Consider the following 21,627-nt stretch of genomic DNA (forward strand, 5'->3'; position numbering starts at 1 on the left):
TAGTCTCTGTCTAAGGAGGTGTAAGGCGCTCCTTCCCTCTGCTAGCCTGCAGGTCACCCTTCGGCAAGGTGCATCACCTGCTTAGCGCCCCGATCAGAATCACGTGAAGCCATGGGAGAAGGTGGTGGATGGTCATATGAGCAGCTGATTCATATCACAAGTCCTGGTTATGCAACCAGAGACACCAGGCAGACGATCTCTGAAGAGTGTTAATAATGGCTGGGGTCACCCGTCTTGTAAAGACACTGCTCAGAACTTGATGGCAAACCACTTCTGTAGAAAAATTTGCCAAGAATAATCATGATCATGGGACCATAATCGCCCATGTTATACGACAAGGCATGTGACGACGATGATGATATATTTTGAGTCAGTTCCCTTCAGACTGGACAGAACCAATGACCAAGTGTTGTAGGGGAAGGAACAGCAATAGGACCATTACAAAATTCAACTGTATACTTCCATAGCATTGCTTTCAACGTGCAACTTTGTCACTAATATTTAGCTTAACAATTCAAAACTCACAAGCTCATCAAGACTGCAAAAATGCCACCCTAAGGAATATATTTAAAGAATGTCATAAGAGAGTGTACAGGCAATTATAGTTCATGCTTTAGAATACAGTTTGTTAAAATACCCAGTATTCATGTCATGTTAATTGAGAGGACCATATATATATATATAATCTCCAAGTAGACCACAACCATGTCGTTGTGTTTGGAGACTTGCATGCCTCAATGACCCGGAGAGCTATGTTGGTTGGAGTCAGGGCCTTGAGCTTTGGCTTTTGTTAGGGTCACCCATGTCAAACAGGTTAAAGGGTAGAGGTCAGACTAAGAGTGGTCCACCGGTCCACTAGGTTCAGGAGTTCAGCTCTGGGCTAACAATCCTGACTGATCAAAAAAAGATTATTATGGAAACAGCAATGAAGAATCCTTCTATATCTGTGTGCAACCAAGGACAGACATAGATGGAGGACTTTCACTGCTGCCCTAAATGCCAGGGGCATAACAGGGAGTAACTAAATAAGTACTATCATGAGTTTTTATAAGACTGGATTCGTTCAGAATGAAAAACAAAATGAATGCTGGAAGAATTCAGCAGGTCAAATAATGTCTGTGGAGGCAAGGTGCATGTTAATATTTCAGATCAGGACCCTGCATCAGGATTGCGAGGGGAAAGTAACACACGTAAAATGTTGGGAGGAACTCAGCAGGCCAGGCAGAATCTAATGTCATTTCTTTATTCCACTTCACAGAAGTTATTTGACTTGCAGAGTTCCTCCAGTGTTTTATGTGTGTTACTCTGGATTTGCACAATTTCTTGTGTTTGTCAGACCACAAGGCCATTTGACATAGGAGCAGAAATAAGCCTTTCCGCTCATGATGTCTGCTCCACCATTCCAACATGGCTGACTTATTATCCCACCAAACCCCAGTCTCCCCATAACCCTTGACACCCTTACTATGAAAGGCAGAAGGAAAGATTGTCATTATGTAACAGTACGAATGGGGGTAGGATAGAGGCTGGTAGATGTTTGGTAGAACCAGATAAGGGACAGGGAGTGATAAACAGACAGAACCAGGAAGGTAAGGGGCAGAGGGAGGGAATAGGAAAGGAGAACAAAGAGAGAAGAAACCCAAGTGGACAACTGAGTGTGTGGGATGACAGCGCTTGGGGTATGGTTTGTCTGAAGTGAAAAACTCTATGCTCACACCATTGGGCTGAAAACTACCCAAGCTGAAAATACAGCGCTGTTCTTTCAGTTTGAGGTTGGCTTCACCATGTCAACCGAGAAGGCCGAGATGGACAGGTCAGTGTATGGGTGGGGAAGAGAGCTAAAATGACATCCAACCAGAAGCACAAGATGACTGTCCTGCACTGCTCAACCATATTCTCTCTTTTACAATATTAAATACCAATAGATTGTCAGAACGTCTTTATATTAATGCAGCCAGCATAATGAAAGACCCCACCAACCCCAGGCATTCTGCCTTCTCCCCACTCCCACTGGGCAAAAGATACAAAAGCATGAAAGCATATACAACTTCTACCCCACTGTTATAAGACAATTGAATGGTTCCCTTGTATGATAGGTTGGACTCTTGACCTCGCAATCTACCTTATTGTGATCTTACGTTTTGCAGTTTGCCTGCACTGCACTTTCTCTGTGTCTGTTGCACTTCATTCCACATTGTTATTGTTTTACCTTGTACTATGCCAATACAATGTGTAATGAATTGATCAGAAGACCATAAGATAATAAGCTATAGAAGTAATATTAGGCCATTTAGCCCATCAAGTCCACTCCACCATTTCATCATGACTGATCCATTTCCCTCTCAGCCCCAATCTCCTGTATTCTTCTTGTATCCCTTCATGCCCTGACTAATCAACCTCTGACTTGAATATACTTGGCCTCCACAACTGCCCGTGGCAACAAATTCCACAGATTTATCACTCTCTGGCTAAAGAAATTCCTCCTCATCTCCATTCTAAATGGATGCCTCTCTATTCTGGGGTTGTGTCCTCTGGTCTTAGACTCCCCACCATAAGGAAGATCCTCTCCGTATCCACTTTATTGAGGCCTTTCAATATTTGCTAGGTTTCAATGCGATCCCCCCACATTCTTCTGGAATCCAGTGGCTACATGCCCAGAGCCACGAACACTCCTAATATGACAAACCATTCAATCCCGGAATTACTTTTGTGAACCTTCTTTGGACCCTCTTCAGTGTCAGCACATTCTTACTTAGATAAGGGGCTCATAGTACTCCAAGTGAAGCCTCAGGAGTGCTTTATAAAGCTTCAACATTATATCTTTGCTTTTATATTCTAGTCTTCTTGAAATGAATGCTAATATTGCATTTGCCTTCCTCACCACTGACTCAACCTGCAAATTTTCCTTTAGGGAATTCTGCAGAGGACTTCCAATTCCCTTTGCACCTCAGATCTGTATGAACAGTACGCAAGCTTTTCATTGCATTTGGTGCATAATTCCAACATCTTTCTTCTAAAATATCTTCCCATCCATTTTGCTCTTTGAACCACAGTGTTGGTTACTGCATCATCTGTCCATATACTTTTCAGCAATGGTCCTAAACTTGTGACGGCACAGATCACCAGCACCCTCTTTCTTCAACATCCCACGGAGTACTTACACCCCATACCTCAACAAGATACCGGTACTCTCCTGCAAAATGTGTAATGTGTCAATGCCATTGGAATGGATTTTTCTGACTCTTAATATTCTACACCACAAGCTCGACATAGGGTTTGGAGGCTCGTGGGTCTCAATGACCTGGAGAGCTATGTTGGCTGGAGTCAGGGCTTTGTGCTTTGGCTCTTGGTAGGGTCAGTCATGCCAAACAGGTCAAAGGGTAGGGGCCAGACAGCGGTCCACCGGTCCTCCAGGCTGACAACACTGACTGGTAAAGCAATGAAAAATCCTGCGACATCTGAGTGTGACGAAATTCCCGAGTCTCCACCAGGACTTGCATGACTGACAGTAGTGAAAACTGAGAGGAAATTACTGACGTGATGAAGGAAGCCCTGAACACCACCAGAAACAGAGGACCTTCATCGATGCCCTAAACACCAATGGCATAATGGGGCAGTAAGTAAATAAGTAATAATCTACAATCAGCCCAAGTTGAGGCTTCAGACCCCATGGAAGGAAGGGATGCCTCGTGAACTAGGAGAAGGAATGAGTGACAAACAACCCAACCTGAGGCAATCTCAAGATGGACCCTACCAAGACCCAGGCAGCCAGAGACTGGCCATGAAAGGAGGGGGTGCCTCATGAACGAGGAGAAGGAATGATTCAGGAAAGATAATAGAAGAATGGGGTTTATATCCCAAGTAAGCTGTTCACCATTAGCATATGCTCCAGGGCTAAAGTGAATTCTGGTAGCTATATGACGCGTCTGATGTTTAGGAACTGCTCTAACTCTCTGACAGCAGATTATGAGCACAACAATTAAATCAAGAGGTTACCTGTGGTAGGATAATGGCTGCGAGTATTCCCACTGCGATGCTGACGTTATCCTCAAACCACAAACTGATGGCATCTACGCAGCCTCGGACATGGATGATATCATCAACCTCGAAACGCTGTGTGAAACAACAATAATCGCTCAGCATTGTGGACAAGGAGTTCTTTTAAAGTATCTGTTAACAAATGTTAAAGGTTCAATGCTAATTTATTATCAAAGTCTAAATATGTCAGCACTTGCTGCCCTGAGATACATTTTCTTGCAGGTATTTACAGTAGAACAAAGAAATACAACAGAATCCGTGGAAAACAGGGACTGAAAACAGCCAATGTGCAAAACAAGAAAACCTGTTGACAAACAAATAGTCAATAAATAATTACAGAACTGCACCTAAGTTTCAGACACATACAGTTTATATATTTTGGGTGCCTAAGACATTTGCACAGTACTGTAGTAACTTTATGCATTTCACTGTACTGCTGCTGCTGCAAAAGAAAACAAATTTCTTGATATATGTAAGCGATGATGAATCTGATTCTGATATAGATCCCTATTCAAGTCAAGTCAAGTCACTTTTATTCTCATTTCAACCATAATTACTGGTACAGTACACAGTAAAAATGAGACAACATTTTTCAGGACCATGGTGTTACATGACACAGTACAAAAACTAGACTGAACTACGTAAAAAAAAACACAGAGAAAAGTGGACTGAGAGTGGGAAGGGGGCAGGGAGAGGGGAATCATGGTTGGAAGAAAGGTAAGAGAGAGGGAAGGGAGTGGGAAGCACAGAGAGACATTCTGTAAGTTTCAATAAACCAATAGCTTTGAATCAAATTGCATTGCCTTTGGCTGTGTCTGCAAACCCCACCCCTGGCATTCCTCCTCTGCCACCTGTCCCACACCCCTCCCATAGCGCCCCACTTTGATAATTCCCAACATGCCAGATTTACAATCTTACTCTCCACTCCATGCTGACAAATACAATACTGTGCAAAGGTTTTAGATACCCAGTTGTATAAATGTGCCTAAGGCACATATGTGTTATACAGTACCGTATAACACCAGTAAGAGAGCAGAGGTTAAATAAACTACACATTTATTCTTCCTACCAAAGTGCATAACCCAACACTTCCCCACACTGTATTTCATCTGCCACCTCTTTGCCCACTCTCTCAACATGCCCAAGCCCTTGTGCCATTGCCCTGCCCCCACTATTAGAGTGGGAAACAGCTTCTTCCCTATCGTAATACTACTGAACTCCCTTCCACTGGCAAGTTCCCTCTATTTTTTTTTCTACAGCTGAGCAGGAAATTTTTACATGGCCTGAAACCTGCACGTACCTCAAGTATATTTTTTGTGATATGCATACGCTGCCTATTTAGAATGAAATTGAAAAATGACATACTTTTGATTTTATTTATTAGTTGAAGGGTATAATGAAATACAGTACAACAAGACAATCTTTCACGTTTTGTAAACTTTTTCTCGTCTGTGTTACAAATCCATTGTCTACAAACACTTTCCAGATTAATTTTGCATACAGATGAAAGATACGTCTCAATTCTCATTAAATTATTCAAAAGTTCCACTTCTAGTCTGTTTCTGGGTGTACATTAGATTGAATTCATAAGGCGGAATCCACGTTCGCAGTCAGCACTAGAAGCTTGAAATGTTCCAACGATATCAACAAGAAACGACAGTTCTTCAAATTCTTCGTTTCTAAGCACGTAGTTCAACATATCAGTCAGTGGAGGTGTTAATTGAACCAGTCCTAACCTATTCAGAAATGACAAATTTGAAATCACAGTATTGCTGTGATGTTTTGAGGCAACGCTTTCATCGTAGTTCGTAATAGTAGCTGAGCAATTTTTTTGTCAGTCCTACAACATTCTCTTTTCCAAATTCAAAATTGGTTGCGTTTGCAATAGCAATGGGGTCAAAAGCTTGCCGTTCTCCTAACTCTCGGTCAGAAAATATACTATCCAAGTCACGTTGAATGAATCGAATAATAGCTGCAGTATCCATGTCAGAATTTAATAATGCAAGCAGACCTTTCAGTTCAATTACAGCGTATTTTACAATTACATTAACGTAGATTTCAAAATTATTTTAGCATAATTTTAAAATTATATTAACATACTTTCAAAATTATATTAACATTATGGACAAGAAAGTTCCAGCTGCGTGGAAACAAAGGCTATGTGCATGGGGGCCTTTTAGTTACTGTGTGGCTGCTTCACCCACACTGCTTAGAAGGAACAGTGGCCACTCATCATGTATGAAGCACCAGTCGCATTACACTGTTTACTTTCAACTTGTGTTATAAATGCACCCTATGCGAAATGTCAATCTTCTGGAATATTGTTTGTTAATTTTTGTTAAATGAACATTGTTTCATTTGGCAGTATACGTGTATACGGTTGAATGACAATAAATTTGAACTACACATCACAGAGTCACATGAGATACTAGTGAGAGAGGTTTTAAGGAGAACTGTAGAAAGAGAGAGAAACACAGAGAGCTTAGAGAGGAATGTAGCCCAAGCGCTCTCGGCCACCAGTTCAGTTCCTGCATAGATATTTCCAGTCGACTAGAGGTCCTTCGATGGAGAATTCACAGGTCAAGCTGTGCTTCTGCATTGAGCAGGTTCTGTATGTTACGCCATGCTGACCACGTACAATCCAAGGCCAAGTCTCCACATCTGCACTCTGCCTTAATCCACCAGCCTGTGATTGAAGCGGCTGAATAATTGTATGTTTACTTCAAGTTTCAAAGTAAACTTATTATCAAAGTACATATATGTCATCATATACATTTGTGAGATTTGCTTTCTTATCCAATAATCACAGTAGAATCAATGAAAGATCACACCCAACAGGTCAGATACCCAATGTGCAAAATACATCAAACTGTGCAAATATAAATGGAAGGAAAAAGAGTAATAATTAATAGATAGATAGATGGATGGATGGATGGATGAATGAATGAATGAATGAATGAATGAATGAATGAATGAATGAATGAATGAATGAATGAGCAATAAATATCAAGAATATGAGATGAAGAGTCCTTGAAAGTGAGTCCATAGTTTGTGGGAACTTTTCAGTGATGGGAAAAGCGAAGTTGAATGAAATTAACTGCTCTGGTTCAAGAGCTTGATGCTTAAGGGGTAATAACTGTTCCTGAAACTAGTGGTGTGAGAAAGGGCATCTGGCTTCTGGATTTTCAACCCTGGTTGATAGGCCAGGATGAATTCAAAGCAGTAAAGAACAAAGTCCACCTAGCCTGCTTGGAATTCAGCCAAGAATATAACCCACGTTCTTGTGGTCACAGCAAATGATAAACGGGCTCTTGGCCACCTCTAACCAGTGACGCCATTCCTCCAAAGCCAACTTAACCACAAGAAGCTCCCAATTCCCGATGTCATAGTTCCTGTCTGCCAGGGATAGCTGCCTGGAGAAGAATGCGCATGGATGCAGTTTAACATCTGAAGATGATCATTGGGACAAGACAGCACCCATTCTGATGTATGAGGCGTCCACCTCCACACTAAAGGGAAGGTCCAGGTTTGGAGAAACCAAGATGAGAGCTGTTGTGAACCGCTTCTTAACCTCAGCAAAAGCAGCCTCTGCTTCAATCATCTAGACAAAAGGGCCTGTGGATTTCTTAGTGCTGTCAGCAGAGCTGCCACCGAGCTGAAGTTCCTGATGAACTTCCAGTAGAAAGTTTGCAAACCCCAGGAAGCACTGGCCTTGTTTGATACTGATGGTGATGGCCTGTCTCTGACTGTCTGGGTCTTGGTAGGGTCCATCTTGAGATTGCTATGGAGATGATGAAACCCAAAAATGAGACAGTCACTTGAGATAAAGTCCATGGTCTAGAAGCCTCTTTAAAATGTCTCTGGCATGAGCGATGTGCTCCTCCATTGACGTTAAGAAGATTAGGATAAGTTGAGACCTAGCTGCTGGATTCCTTAAGGTCAGTGGCGAGATTCCCAGACTGCTCGGGCCCCTCCTTGGACCTTTCCTGATTCCCTCTCTCTGACTAGACTGTATCAGGTCTCGCACAGTCCTGTTGGCCAGAACTGGCCTGTCTGCTCTTGATAGGTCTCCAGAAGGTCTCAGGTTCCCTCGTACTGGAAGGTATCCCCTTATTGGTCATTGGGCATGAGAGAGTCTGGGCGTCAGAACACCAAGCCATAAACATACCCTCTTACAATGACTGGACAAAACGGTGATTCTCCCCTCCCTCCAGTCCATGATGGGTTATGCTGGGAAAGATAAGGACACCTGAGGATCAAGGGTTCGAGTGGAGAGTCAATAATGTAGAAGCTGATGTCCTCCACGTGATCCCCCATCCTCGCCTGCAAAACCACAGCCTGTTGCTGGATCTGCCTGGAACCTAGTGGGCGGCCGTCCAAGGCAATTGCAGGCACGGGCTGGCTCAGCTCTCGCAGTGGTACGTCGAACTGATGGGAAGTTCCTAAATCCAGAAAATTACCCGCTGCCCCAGAGTCCACAGAAGCCTTCATCTGTCCCAGGTTCTTACCTCAGGTGAACTCTGCCTTCAGCACAAAACCAGAATCCGTGGGATTGGGCGTAGTGGCTGCTACCGTCACAGTCCTCCCGACACTGGATGGTCTTAGCAGTTCCCTAGGTGGCTGCAGCTTCAGACATTTGGCCCACAGGTGACTTGCTTCAACATCTTAAAAGCAGTGACCTTGACTCCAATGCCGGGACCTCTCATCAGTGGATAATCTAGCACCGCCCACCTGCATGGGTTCGACTGGATCTGGAGCAGGTCCAAGGTTGGAGAGTGGAATTACAATGCATAGGGACTGGGCTCGGATTGGCTCTTGCTCTGCCAGATGGTTATCAAGATGGATGGACTGGTCGATCAGAACTTCTCTGCTGGCTCTCCCAAAACAAGGGCATCCTTTGTTCATCTCGGAGTCTGTGGCTGTATAGTGTGACCAAGGCCTCCCCGTTCTAGCCACTCTCCTGGGCCAAGGCCTGAAATTCAATCAGATAGCCGGCTGTTGACCGTCCCCCCTTCATCAGGCGGTCTGAGGCTCAGCTGGCGATGAAAAACCTTCCGCATGGCAGCCCTGAATTCCTCGGAATCTGAGCAAGTCTCCAACCTGTGTCCTCAGCACACGGTGGCCCAGGCCTGGGCTCTTCCAGTCAGAAGGGAGATCATGAAAACCATCATTCTGCACTCTGAAGGGCACTGGGACGGCTGGAGTTCAAATACTAATGATGAGGAAGCCGCAGCAAGAACCCAGGTCACCGGCAAATCTCTCCGGGGCTGAAAGACAGACCGGCTCCGCGGAGCGACCAACAGCCTCACCTGAGTGACTCTGGCTTCCTCCCTGCAACCTGGAGGTCACATACCTCCAGGCTCTGTCTGGAAAATTTCTCGCTATGGCTGGCCGCAGCTGACGAAAGGCTCCGATACCCTGCTGGTTCCGTGTTGGCACAGTCTCACTGTGACGAGAGTCCTTGATGAGTGTGAATCGGACCCAGATATCCGAAGCAAGGTTTGAGACATGGTGTTTACCGGATCTAAGCTCAAAACAAACACTAGACGATATCACGAGTAGGCTTACAATTGAGCACCAAACCACAATCGGGTGTTCCTTAAACACTCAATTCTTGGCACTTGTAAGATGATTACAAATTAGTGGGGCCGTCCTGAACCCTCAAAGGGGCCTTGTCAGTTATCTGTACTTTAGGTAGTTTGAGTCTCTAAATCCCTGAAGCTGGCACGGTTGGGGCTTCTCCTAACAAAGCGTCTCTTAAAACTCTCTAATGTTTCTGCTTCTACCACCACCCCAGGCAGCATATTCCAGGCACCCACCACTCTGTGTAAAAAAAACTTGCTCCTCACATCTCCTTTAAAGTTACCCCCTCTCACCTTAAAGGCATACGCTCTGGTTTAGACATTTCAACCGTGGGAAAAGCTACTGTCTGTCTACTCTATCTACAGTAAGCCTCTCATAATCTTATAAATCTCTTTTAGATATCTCCTCAGTCTCCGCTGTTCTAGAGGGAATAACCGAAGCCTTTACAACCTCTCATGATAGCACATGCCCTCTAATCAAGGCAACACCATGGTAGACCTCTTCTGCACCCTCTTCAAAGCCTTGACATCTTTCCTTTAATGTGGAGACCAAAACCATGTGCAGTATTCCTAATCTGAGTTGAATAAAATTGCAACATAACTTCCTGACTTTTGAACTCAGAGCCTTGAATAATAAAGGCAAGCATGCCATATGCCTTCTTAATCACCCTATCAATCTGTGTAAGCCATTTTCAGGGAGCTACGAAATTGGTCCTCAAAATCTCTCTGCTCATCAACACTGTTGAGGGTCTTGCCCTTAACAGTATGCTGTCTCCTTACATTTGACTAATATTTACATAAATAAACATACACCACCTATCATTCCAATGCCTGTGCCTCATGGAGAGCAGATACTCGTAGTTGATCTTTTGATTTTGCATTCTTCACTTCAACATTAGTATGACTGTTTTCAACTGCTTGAAGCTGAAACTTATCAACTTGCCTCTACAGGGTTAAAGTGCTTCAACAGTGGAGCACAAATCCCAGAACTCCTTTCATCTCTATTTCAATTAATAGCAGGTTCTGCCATCTGGAAAGACAGTACCATTACATTTAGTTGCACCTCAGTTCCTTTAATTGCACCAAATCTTTGTTTAATGTCTGTCAATGCCTTCTAGGGGACAGCCCCAGCTGCCGTGTGCTGCAACTACATTTAATTAGGAACAGCGCCTGCGCACAAGTCATGTGTATGCAGAGAGGGCATGGAGAAAACCATCAGTTTGTAACCCTTGACTGAAGATCTTGGCAGATATTCAGATAGCAGTGTGTTGGCCCAAAATGTTGGCTCTGTTTCTCTCTCTCCACAAATGCGGCCTGTCCTTCTAAGTATTTACAGAATTTTATAGTATTTTAACCTTAAACGTTTTCTTCCCCCATGTAGTTAATCTGATCTACCATTCTGGTTGCCCCCTCTATCCATTACCCCAGTCACTGTATTGTAAACATTTTAAACCACTTTTTATAATGCTGTTTGCATTGTAAGTACTATTTATTTATGCATATTTTCTTCCTCTAACTTTATCTTTTTTATATAATCCTCTATTCTTTGTAATTGTTGAATGTCATTTTTTGTTGACCAACACAAAACAGCAAATTCCTAACACAGGTAAATGTCTATGGCGAATGAAGCTGACTCTTGACCCTTGACCTTACACCTCATTGCTGGCCTGCACGGCACTTCCACTGCAACTGTAACTCTATTAGCACAATGCAATTACAGTTCATGGCATCAGAGTTTCGACTTCAATTCTGGCACCATCCGTAAGGATTCATCCATTCTCCATGTGAACCACGTAGGTTTCCTCCGAGTGCTCTGGTTTCCTCCCACAGTCCACAGATGCGCCAGTTAGTCGGTTAAGTGATTATTGGTTCTGTGATTAGACTTGGAATAAAATATGAGAAGATCTGCAGACGCTGGAAATCTAAAGTAACACACACAAAATGCTGGAGGAACTCAGCAGATCAGGCAGCACCGATGGAAAAAGAGTGAACAGTCAATGTTTTGGACCGAGATCCTTTTTTCAGGCTGCTGAAGTGTCTCGGCCCTAAACGTTGACTGTTTACTCTTACATAGGTGGGACGCTGGATGGCGTGGCTCATTGGGCCAGAAGGTCCTATTCTGCAGATATCTCTAAATAAAATAAAAATAAATATATTCTATGGTCTATTTTTGCTTTTGTTTGGAACTGTTTCCCCAGACAGACCCTTTACTCCCAGTTGAAAGAAGGTCAGTGAGCCCCCGGTGGGTAATGGAAATGCTTCAAAGTTAGTATCAAAATCAGCCTGAAGAAATTCAACATAACATCTAAAAACTGGGAGGACTTTGCACTCAATAGTTACACCTGGAGGAAATCCATTCGAGGGAGCTATGCTACATGAGAGTGACCTCCTCTGTGCCGTAGAGAACAAGCGGGAGCTGTGAAAGGAGAGACTGAACAACCAAACGACCCAGCCACTAATCACAGCCTCCACTTGCCCACACTGCACCAGAACATGTGGATCCCAAATTGGCCTCTGCAGACACCAGAGGACCCACCAATAGACATTATGCTCAACTTCTGTGATTGCCTGGCTACTGCTTTTGTATTACTGTGCCTCAACGTACTTATACAGTATATGAAATTATCTGTTTAATGTCATGCAAACAAAAGTTTTTTCACTAAGATGAATGCCGGCTGGTGGTGTAGTGGCATCAGCACCAGACTTCGAGGCGAGTGGTCCCAGGTTCAAATCCAGCCGTCTCCTTGCACGCTTCCCATCTGTGCTGGGTTGAGAGTTGAGCTAGCAACTTGGCCTTGTAAAAAACAATCAAATGCTAAAGAAGTGGCAAGGTTGCCTCCTGATGCGTCACACACAGGAACAACAAGAACATGTGACGATAATAAGCCAACTCCTAATTGAAGCATGTCGAGCTGCACCCTATTCTCCCATTAAATCTTTGCTGCTCTGATGTTACAGACAGACTCTGATCTGGTAGGTCTGTGCAGAGCTCAAATAATCTCTGGTCAGATTTAACATAACTTTTCTCACTGCAACATTCTTTCAGCCGAAATTGAACTGTGCAAAGCCAACTGAGAAAAAAAACACAACTTAATCAGTAAAAAAAAAGACTTGTAAGTTGCTGTTCCTTAGAATGGATTTTTAAAAGTGTTTTTATTTGTTCTCCCAAAAGCAAGAGGTCGCACAGTCTAGAAAACAAATTAAATCTGTGAGGAACAACAGCTGTTGCTATGAATTCCTACAAGTTTGGATGAAAATACTTAGGCTCAAAACAACATTGTCGCTCCAGGAATGTTAATGGACAAAAGACCCTAACTCTTGGCTATGTTCTAATGAGAACTTCTCAGATTTGCAATAAACCCATTAAAATATTTGGTTTATTTTATTCTTGCACTGGGTGTATTCTTGTTAATTCACTGAACTGACACATATATTTTTGGTCCAGCATTTTGTATACTAAAGGACTGACAAGAATATAAGTGGCCCTGGAAATTATATTTAGCTAATGACACACTCGTGGTGTCACTCCCACACAAAGATGTGCCTAGGAAGCAAAGAAGGACCACAGGTTCTTTTTCCCATACTGAACAGCACAGCTTCTCGAGTTCATTGGTCTGTGAAATTCCGCAAATTCACCACCCACTGGCTTAGAACATGGAACAGTACAGCACAGTGCAGGTCCTTCAGCCCACAATGTTGTGCTGACCCTTTCACCTACTCTATGATCAATCTAACCATTTCCTCCCACATAGCCCTCTATTTTTCTATCATTCATGTGCCTAACTTAAGAGTCTCTTAAATGTGCTTAATGCAGCACGGTACTGTAGTGGTTAGCACAACACTTTACAGTATCAGCAACTCTGGTTCGATTCCCATCACTGGCTGTAAGGAGTTTGAATGTTTTTCCTGGTAATATGTGGGTTTCCACCAGGTGCTCTGGTTTCCTCCCGCAGTCCAAAGATGTACCCAGTTGGTAGGTTAATTGGTTATTGTAAATCATCCCGTGATTAGGCTTGGGTTTAATCAGGAATTACTAGGCAGCACAGTTAGAAGGGCCAGAAGGGTCTATTCTGAGCTATACCTCAATAAATCAATAAATAAAACAGGGTTCCCAATCTGGGGATTATGGACCCTTCAGTTAATTGTAGAGGGTCCATGTCATAAAAACGGTTGGGAACCAACTGGGTACATCGTTGGACTGCGGGAGGAAACCAGAGCACCTGGTGGAAACCCACATATTACCAGGAAAAACATTCAAACTCCTTACAGCCAGTGATGGGAATCGAACCAGAGTTGCTGATACTGTAAAGTGTTGTGCTAACCACTACAGTACCGTGCTGCATTAAGCACATTTAAGAGGGAATGTATCCCTCTTCCCCACCACACTCAACAGTGTGGTTCAAGCATCCACTACCTTCTGTGTATGAAATACATCTCTGACATCCTCCCTATACTTTCCTCCAATCGCCTAAAGTTAGAGCCCGCGTATTGGCATTTCTGCCCTGGGAAAAAGTCTCTGATTGTCCACTCTCTCTATGCCTCTTATCATCTCGTACATCTCTATCAGGTCACCTCTCATGCTCCTTGCCTCCAAAGAGAAAGGCTCCAGCATGCTCAACCTGTCCTCCGAAGTGATGGTGCCCAATCCAGGCAGCTTGCTTCTGCTTTTTCCCTTTTCTAATGTATACACAAATCCCAATTAACAGGTACCAGAATTACAGTACAGTAATTCCGTCATCCTTGCAGGCAGTAACAGATCATAACAGCTACGACATAGTGGCAGGATTAGGCCATTCAGCTCATCAAGACTGATCTGACATTCAGATTTGGCTGAGTTGTTTTCAACCCCATTCTCCTGCCTTCCCCCTGTAACCCCTAACCCTTTTACCAATCAAGAACCTATCCATCACTGTCTTACATACTCCCAATGATTTGGCCTCTACATGGTGACAAATTCCACAGATTAACCACTCTCCAGCTGAAGAAATTCCACCTGTTACTTCCCCCTGAGCCCCCTCCTCCTTCCCCTTCTCCTATGGTCCATTCTCCTCTCCTATCAGATCCCTTCCTCTGCAGACCTTGACCTTTCCCACCCACCGGACTTCACCTATCACCTTCCAGCTAGCCTCCTTCCCCTCCCCATACCTTTTTATTCCGGCATCTTCCCCTTTCCTTCTCAGTAATGAAGAAGGGTCTCAGCCCAAAATGTCGACTGTTTACTCTTTTCCATGGATGCTGCCTGACCTGCTGAGTTCCTCCGGCATTTTGTGTGTGCTGCTTTGGATTTCTGACCTTTTCATGTTCGTGTTAACTTCATTTTCCTGCTTGTAACTGGCGCACAGAACAACATAAATGAGGGGCTGCCGCTTTCTTGTCTGCTTCGCAATGCATTCAGGCGGAGCTTTGACATAATGATGCTCTGCATGGCAGGTGCCAAGATTCTCTGCCCCCCACACCCCACAGTTGCCCACTTTGGGTTTAAGAGCAAGGGTTACTGATCCATGAAGGTGGGTATTTTATTTGTGCACATCAACCCCGATGGTAAGTAGGCAGATAATCTGTCAGGAAAATAATGGGCAGAAGGGAATAATGGAACTCCATTGCAATAAAAGGCAAAATAAATGCAACATTATGAAATGAGAGGGTGGGAAATGACAAGCAGCCTGCCCACGTCCACATTGGGGTTAAATTTTTTGCACGTATCTCATTCCTTACCTCTAGATTTAGTGTATAGTATCCACACTGTGTGTTGACGACATCATCTTCCTAGTGGGAAGAAAAACAAAAATGTGTCAGCAGCACATCAATAATGGCTTGTCGCTTCCAGAATCCTCAACGTCCCACTATAACAGCAGTCAGACCTGCAACCCCTGCCAGGGCAGCAGGATTAGGCGAATCCCTCCCTCTTCCAAAACACATACCATCCTGGCTTGGAGAATTACTGAGCAACAAGCAAGGTGCTGGAGGGAATCAGAGGGTCAGGTAGCATCTAATGTTATGTCTAATGGTTCGGTCTGAGACCTGTCATCTGGGCTGAAAGGTAATGGGAGATCGCCAATATAAAGGGTGAAGGCAAGGGGTGGAACAAGAGCTAGCAAAGATCTTGACCTGAGATGTTGACTGTCCATTTTCCCCAGCAGATGGTGCCTGTCTGTTGTGTATGTAATATTTCAAAAATACTTGAGTAATCTTGCATGTATGTACTCACAAAATGCTGGAGGAATTCAGCTGGCCAGGCAGCAACTAGGAAAAGGATACAGTTAACGTTTCGGGCTAAAACCATCCTGCCGAAGGGTTTCAGCCCGAAACACCGACGGTATGCTTTTCGTAGATGCTGCTTGGCCTGCTGAGTTCATCCAGCATTTTCTGTGTGTTGCTCAGATTTCCAGCATCTGCAGATTTTCTCTTGTTTGTGATTGTGTATATATATATATATATATATACATATATAGTTTGATGAAGAATTCTTGTTTGTTTAAATGTTACTCCAGATTTGAGCACCTGCAGTTCTCTCCGTTGGAAAATATTGCCTCTCCTTTGTTCTTTGGTCTAAATTCTGGAACTCCCTCCCATATTGCTCAGGGCTGAAGGGTTACATTGGCTCAAGAAAGCAGCTCATCACAACCTCCTCAAGGGTTAATGAGGGATGAGCAATAAATACTGGTCTTGAAATCAACATCCAATCACAAGAAGTGAAGAGATCAAAAGAAAGTCTTCAGCTACATGACATGTTCGAGTGAAAGAATGCCAGTCCTCTCAACTCACCAACTGGTTTCCATGGAGACAATACATGCCATGGACTAACATGGCGACAACAATTTCCCTCTCTAATTCTTCAGTGAAAGACCACTGCACTTTTGCACCTTGGGCTCACAATGCTATTTTGTGAAGAGGTGCTTCTGAATTCTAAAGCTAACAAAAACAGCAGCCAAAGAACACCAGCTTCAGTGATCCAGTCTCCCGTAGGTGGTTTTCGAAAATAATTTCTTTGTTCCAGTCATCTAATTCTTTCTGCTTTCACTCGTCATCTAATTTAACATTTGAAATGTTCCTCGTACAACCAAGTCAGTCCATCCCATTTTCTTGTAACTGCTTATTATAAATCTATACCATTCCTTTCAACAAACTGTTTTTGAAAGCCTGTTGAAGTTACAAATGCTGCCTTTGGCAGAACTTGTTTGTCAACAGATGAAAGTTCTCTAAGAGTGCTCTTCCATTGTCAGCCATGCCTTCACACGCCTGGGGACCTAAACTACAGAATTTCTCCTCCCAATTCCTAAGGTGTGTAGTAGAACAAAGGGACCTGGGAATTCAGATCCATAATTACTTGAAAGTGGCATCACAGGTCTCTACTCTAACTCTACTGTCCATTATGCTGCTGGCATTTAGGGCAGAAATGAAAGTCCTCTATCTCTGGCGGTGGTTCAGAGCTTTCTTCATCATGTCAGTAGCTTGGTTTTCACTACTGTCCGTCATGCAAGTCCCAGATGGAGACTCGGGAATACCATCAGACTCAGCTGTAGAAGGATTCTCCATTGCTGTTTCTGTAACAGTTTTGTTTGACCAGTTAGGGGTGTTAGCCCTCAGCTGAATCCCTGAACCTGGATCACTCTTGGTCTGGCCTCTACCCTTTGACCTGTTTGGCATGGGTGACCCTACCAAGAGCCAAAGCATAAAGCCTCCACTCTAAGGCATAGTTGTGGTCCTCTTGGAGGGGCATCATGGGTAGATAGGGTCAGAATAGAGCTCTTGGCATATTGGCCTTAATAAATCAGATTACAGAGTACAAAAGTTGGGATGTTATGTTGAAGTTGCATAAGACGTTGGTGAGGGAAAATTTGTAGCATTGTGTGCAGTTCTGGTCACCTACCTACAGGAAAGATATCAATAAGATTGAAAGAGTGCAGAGAAAGTTTACAAGGATGTTGCTGGGACTTGAGAACCAGAGTTATAGGAACAAGTTGAATACTTTAGGTTGTTATCCCCTGGAGTGTAGGAAAATGAGGGGAGATTTGAATTATGAAGATTGTAGATATGGCAAATGTGAGCAGGTATTTTCCACTGAGGTTGGGTGAGACTAGAACTATGGAGCAGGTCATACGTTAAGGGTGAAAGGTGAAATATTTGGGGGAACCGGAGGGGAAACTTCTCTCAGAAGGTGGAACAAGCAGCCAGTGGAATTGGTAGGTGTGGGTTATTGCAACATTCAAAAGAAGTTTAGATAAGTATGTGGATAGGAAAGGTATGGAGGCCCAAGTTCTAGGAGCGGGTCAATGGGTCTAAGCAGATTAATAAGTTTGGCATGGAGAATCTAGAACTAAACTGGATAGTTTTAAGGAAAGACAGAAAGAGAGAAGAAAGTGTGTGTGAGAAAGAGAGACAGACAGAGATGGGGGTGGGGGGGGGAGAGAGAGAGAGAGAGAAAGAATAGTGACAACCTGGAAACAGAACAGGTGGTGGAGGCACATATAATTATGTAGTGGCCATTTTATTAGGTACACCTGCTTGATAATGCAAATATGTAATCGGCCAAACATGTGGCAGCAAGTCAATGCATAAAAGACATGATCAAAAGAGTTCATTGTTTTTCAGACCAAACATTTGAATCATGAAGACATCCGATCTAAGTGACTTTGATCGTGTACTGATTGTTGGCGTCAGATAGGGTGGTTTGAGTATCTCAGAAACTGCCAATCTTCTGGGATTTTAACATACAACAAACTCTAAAGTTTACAGAGAATGGTTTGAAAAACAAAACGCATCTGGTGAGCAGCAGTCCTGTGGGCAAAAACACCTTGCAATTGAAAGAGGTCAGAGGAAAATAGCAAGACTGGATCAAGCTGACAGGAAGGTGACAGTAACTGAAATAACCACGTGTTACAACAGTGCTGTGCAGAAGAGCACATCTGAATGTATAATATGTTGAAACTTGAAGTGGATTGGCTACAATAGCAGAAGGCAATGAAGATACACTCAGAGGACACTTTATTAGGTACAGGAGGAACCTAATAATGTGTCCACTGAACGTATAATGTTATCAAGGGCTTGGACAGGTACTTGGACAAGAACAGCATAAAGGGTTATAGAGTTAATACTGGCAAATGCAATTAGTGTACATTGCCATCACAATTGACACAGACAAGTTTCTGTGCTGTAGAATTGTCTTATTCCATTAAATCTCCTAATACCTTTTTAGCTCAAGGTCATTGTTAAGCATGATAGGATAGTTTGTGGCAATAAGCCACTATAAAACATAAGTTATTGCTGTTTCTGCATACATTGACATCTTTTCAAATCAGGTCAGATTCTCAGTGTTCAGTAGCAGCTGTTGCTAAGTTGTTTATGCGTCTTCCACTCAAAGATGTGTAAAGGCGAATCAGCACCAGGAAAGCTAGGACACTTCAGCACAGCAGCGGAGTCTCTGCATTTGGAATCCCGCAATACAGGTACAAATAACACTGCTGCAGCTAAGTCACTTCATTAGAGAATTCAGATATTTAAATAAAATATCAAGGAAGCACCAGAGTGGCATGAGAAGTGAGTCAAATGATTCACAAATGCCTAGCATTTAGGAACATTCTCCCTTATCCTGTCTGACTCTGAACCATCATCATTATGTGCCGAGAATAAATGCATCTGTGCAAATCCTCCAAGAAGATGAACTTCCGATAGTTTACCTGTCAGGCCCCTGATAATTTACCTGTCAAACCCCAATAATACACCTGTCAGACCCCAATAGTTTACCTATCAGGCCCCTGATAATTCACCTGTCAGACCCCGATAGTTTACCTGTCAGGCCCCTGATAATTTACCTGTCAAACCCCAATAATACACCTGTCAGACCCCAATAGTTTACCTATCAGGCCCCTGATAATTCACCTGTCAGACCCCGATAGTTTACCTGTCAGATCCTCAATAGTTTATCTGTCAGACCCCGATAGTTTACCTGTCAAGGTTGTAGTAGTAGGATCACTTTGGTCAAGTAAGATATTCTCCTTTTCAAAGCATGCATAAAAGGTACACACTTTTGTGGGAAGATGTGAAGTTGCCAATGGTGGCAAGAACAATAAAAAAAATACCTAATTGGCAAGAGATGATCCAACTCTGAGATCAAAGAGATCTAGGTATCTATGTGGATTATTTACAAAATGTACCACGCAGACATAACAAGTAATTGGAAAATTTAATGGAATGTTTTTTTTTATTTCTGGAGGAAATGAATGCAAAAATAAAAAGACGATCCTTTAGTTATAAATGGCATTGGTGAGATTCCATATGAAGTACTGTGTCCAGTATTGAGCTCCTTACTTATAGAAGGATAGATATATCACTCAGTGGCCACTTTATTCGGTACCTCCTGTCTCTAATAAAGTGGCTACTGTGTGTATGCTTATGGTCTTCTGCTGCTGTAGCCCATCAACTTAAAGGTTTGACGTGTTGTGCATTCAGAGATGTTCTTCTGCACACTACTGTTATAATGTGTGGTTATTTGAGGTACTGTTGTCTTCTGTCAGCCTGAACCACTCTGGCCGTTCTCCTTTGACCTCTCTCACTAAGGTGTTTTTGCCCACACTACTCTGTAAACTCTGGAGACTGTTGTGCATGAAAACCCCAGGAGATCAGCAGTTTCTGAGACACTCAAAACACCCCATCTAGCACTAACATGGTCGAAGTCACTTAGATCACATTTCTTCCCCATTCTGATGTTTGACCTGAACATCAACTGACCCTCTTGCCCATGTCTGATGCTTTTATGCATTGAGTGGCTGCCACATGATTGGCTGATTATATATTTGCATTAACAAGCAAATGTACAATATACGTGTAGCTAATAAAGAGGCCATTAAGGATCTGTTGGACAGAGGAGGAAATTGCTGGACTAGTAGCTTGGACAGGTGAGATGTCCTCTGGTGAAAGCTTTCTGTGCACAATTTGGATGCGATGGTAGAAAATACACTTCAAGCTACTTCATTACTATAAAGCGCTTCAGGCATCGAATCGTGCCGCAGTAGTACATATTTTCCTTGGAAAGCAACATCACTTCCAAAGTTATCCTCACAGCAACGCTATGACTTAGGACTGCGACACTGTGTGTTATACAAATGTGTATCTGTCCACACCAATTTGCTTTATAACAAATAAACACACGTAGAATGAAGTCACTCCTTCAGCTTCTACTACACTTGTCTGGTGCCCCTCCTCCTTCCCGTTCTCACAAGCTGCACTCTGCTCCCCTATCAGCCCTTCCCCTCCCACCTAATGCCCCCCCCCCACTTGGCTATCAACTTCCACCTTGTACTCCTTCCTTTCCTTTCCCCTCCCCACCCCACACCTTCTTATTCTGGCTTCTTCTTCCTTCCTCTCCAGTCCTGATGAAGGGTCCCAGCCCAATACACGAATCCCCCTCCACAGATACCACCTGACCTGCTGAGTTTCTCCAGCATTTTGTGTGTATAATTCCTTCAATGCTGAGGTTGAACCACAGCGGTTTGATAGCGTGGTAACTACATTACAGGACTGATTGATCCAAAGACAAAAAAGAAAGTGACACATTTTCCTTAGAATTACAATGTGGATAATTGAATAAAGTTGGAAAACGTGACTACCATAGTAATGAAAAGAGTGACTGAAATTAGGAACAACGAAGGATCTGGTGGAGGAACTCAATGGGTTAAGCACCATTTCGATTAGTAAAGGATTTGTTCATGTTTTGGTCAAAACCCAACATCCATGACTATGATATTATTGGACTATCATAATTCACTAGTACTCTTTAAGGATGAAATGTGTTGTCCTTACCCAGACTGACCTGACCATGCCTCCAGACCCAAAGTAATGTCACTGATTTTCAGTTGATTGGGACAGCAAATTACCTGTTATATTCAACCCCAGCCCTGAAGCCAGAAGTGAAGGAACACTGTGGAAATTGAAAAAGTGCGTGTATGGTCTAGCAGATGCATCGCTCAACTGGTATAAAGAAGTCAAGGAAATAATGTTGAAAACAGGT

At 43.2% G+C, this 21,627-nt stretch overlaps 1 protein-coding gene across 4 annotated transcripts in view; it reads right to left on the reverse strand.

Annotated features, from left to right (window-relative positions):
• Nucleotides 1–21,627, reverse strand: part of LOC140735263 (tetraspanin-15-like) — a 240,030-nt gene that overhangs the window by 46,373 nt on the left and 172,030 nt on the right. For all 4 annotated transcript variants that reach the window (XM_073060147.1, XM_073060128.1, XM_073060120.1 and 1 more), the window contains 2 exons: nt 15,336–15,386; nt 3,997–4,113 (listed from right to left, as the gene is read on the reverse strand). In XM_073060147.1, the coding sequence (XP_072916248.1) occupies nt 3,997–4,113; nt 15,336–15,386 (168 nt within the window). The remainder of the gene's footprint in view (nt 1–3,996; nt 4,114–15,335; nt 15,387–21,627) is intronic.

This window comes from Hemitrygon akajei, chromosome 1, assembly GCF_048418815.1.
Source record: "Hemitrygon akajei chromosome 1, sHemAka1.3, whole genome shotgun sequence".
Taxonomy (NCBI): domain Eukaryota; kingdom Metazoa; phylum Chordata; class Chondrichthyes; order Myliobatiformes; family Dasyatidae; genus Hemitrygon; species Hemitrygon akajei.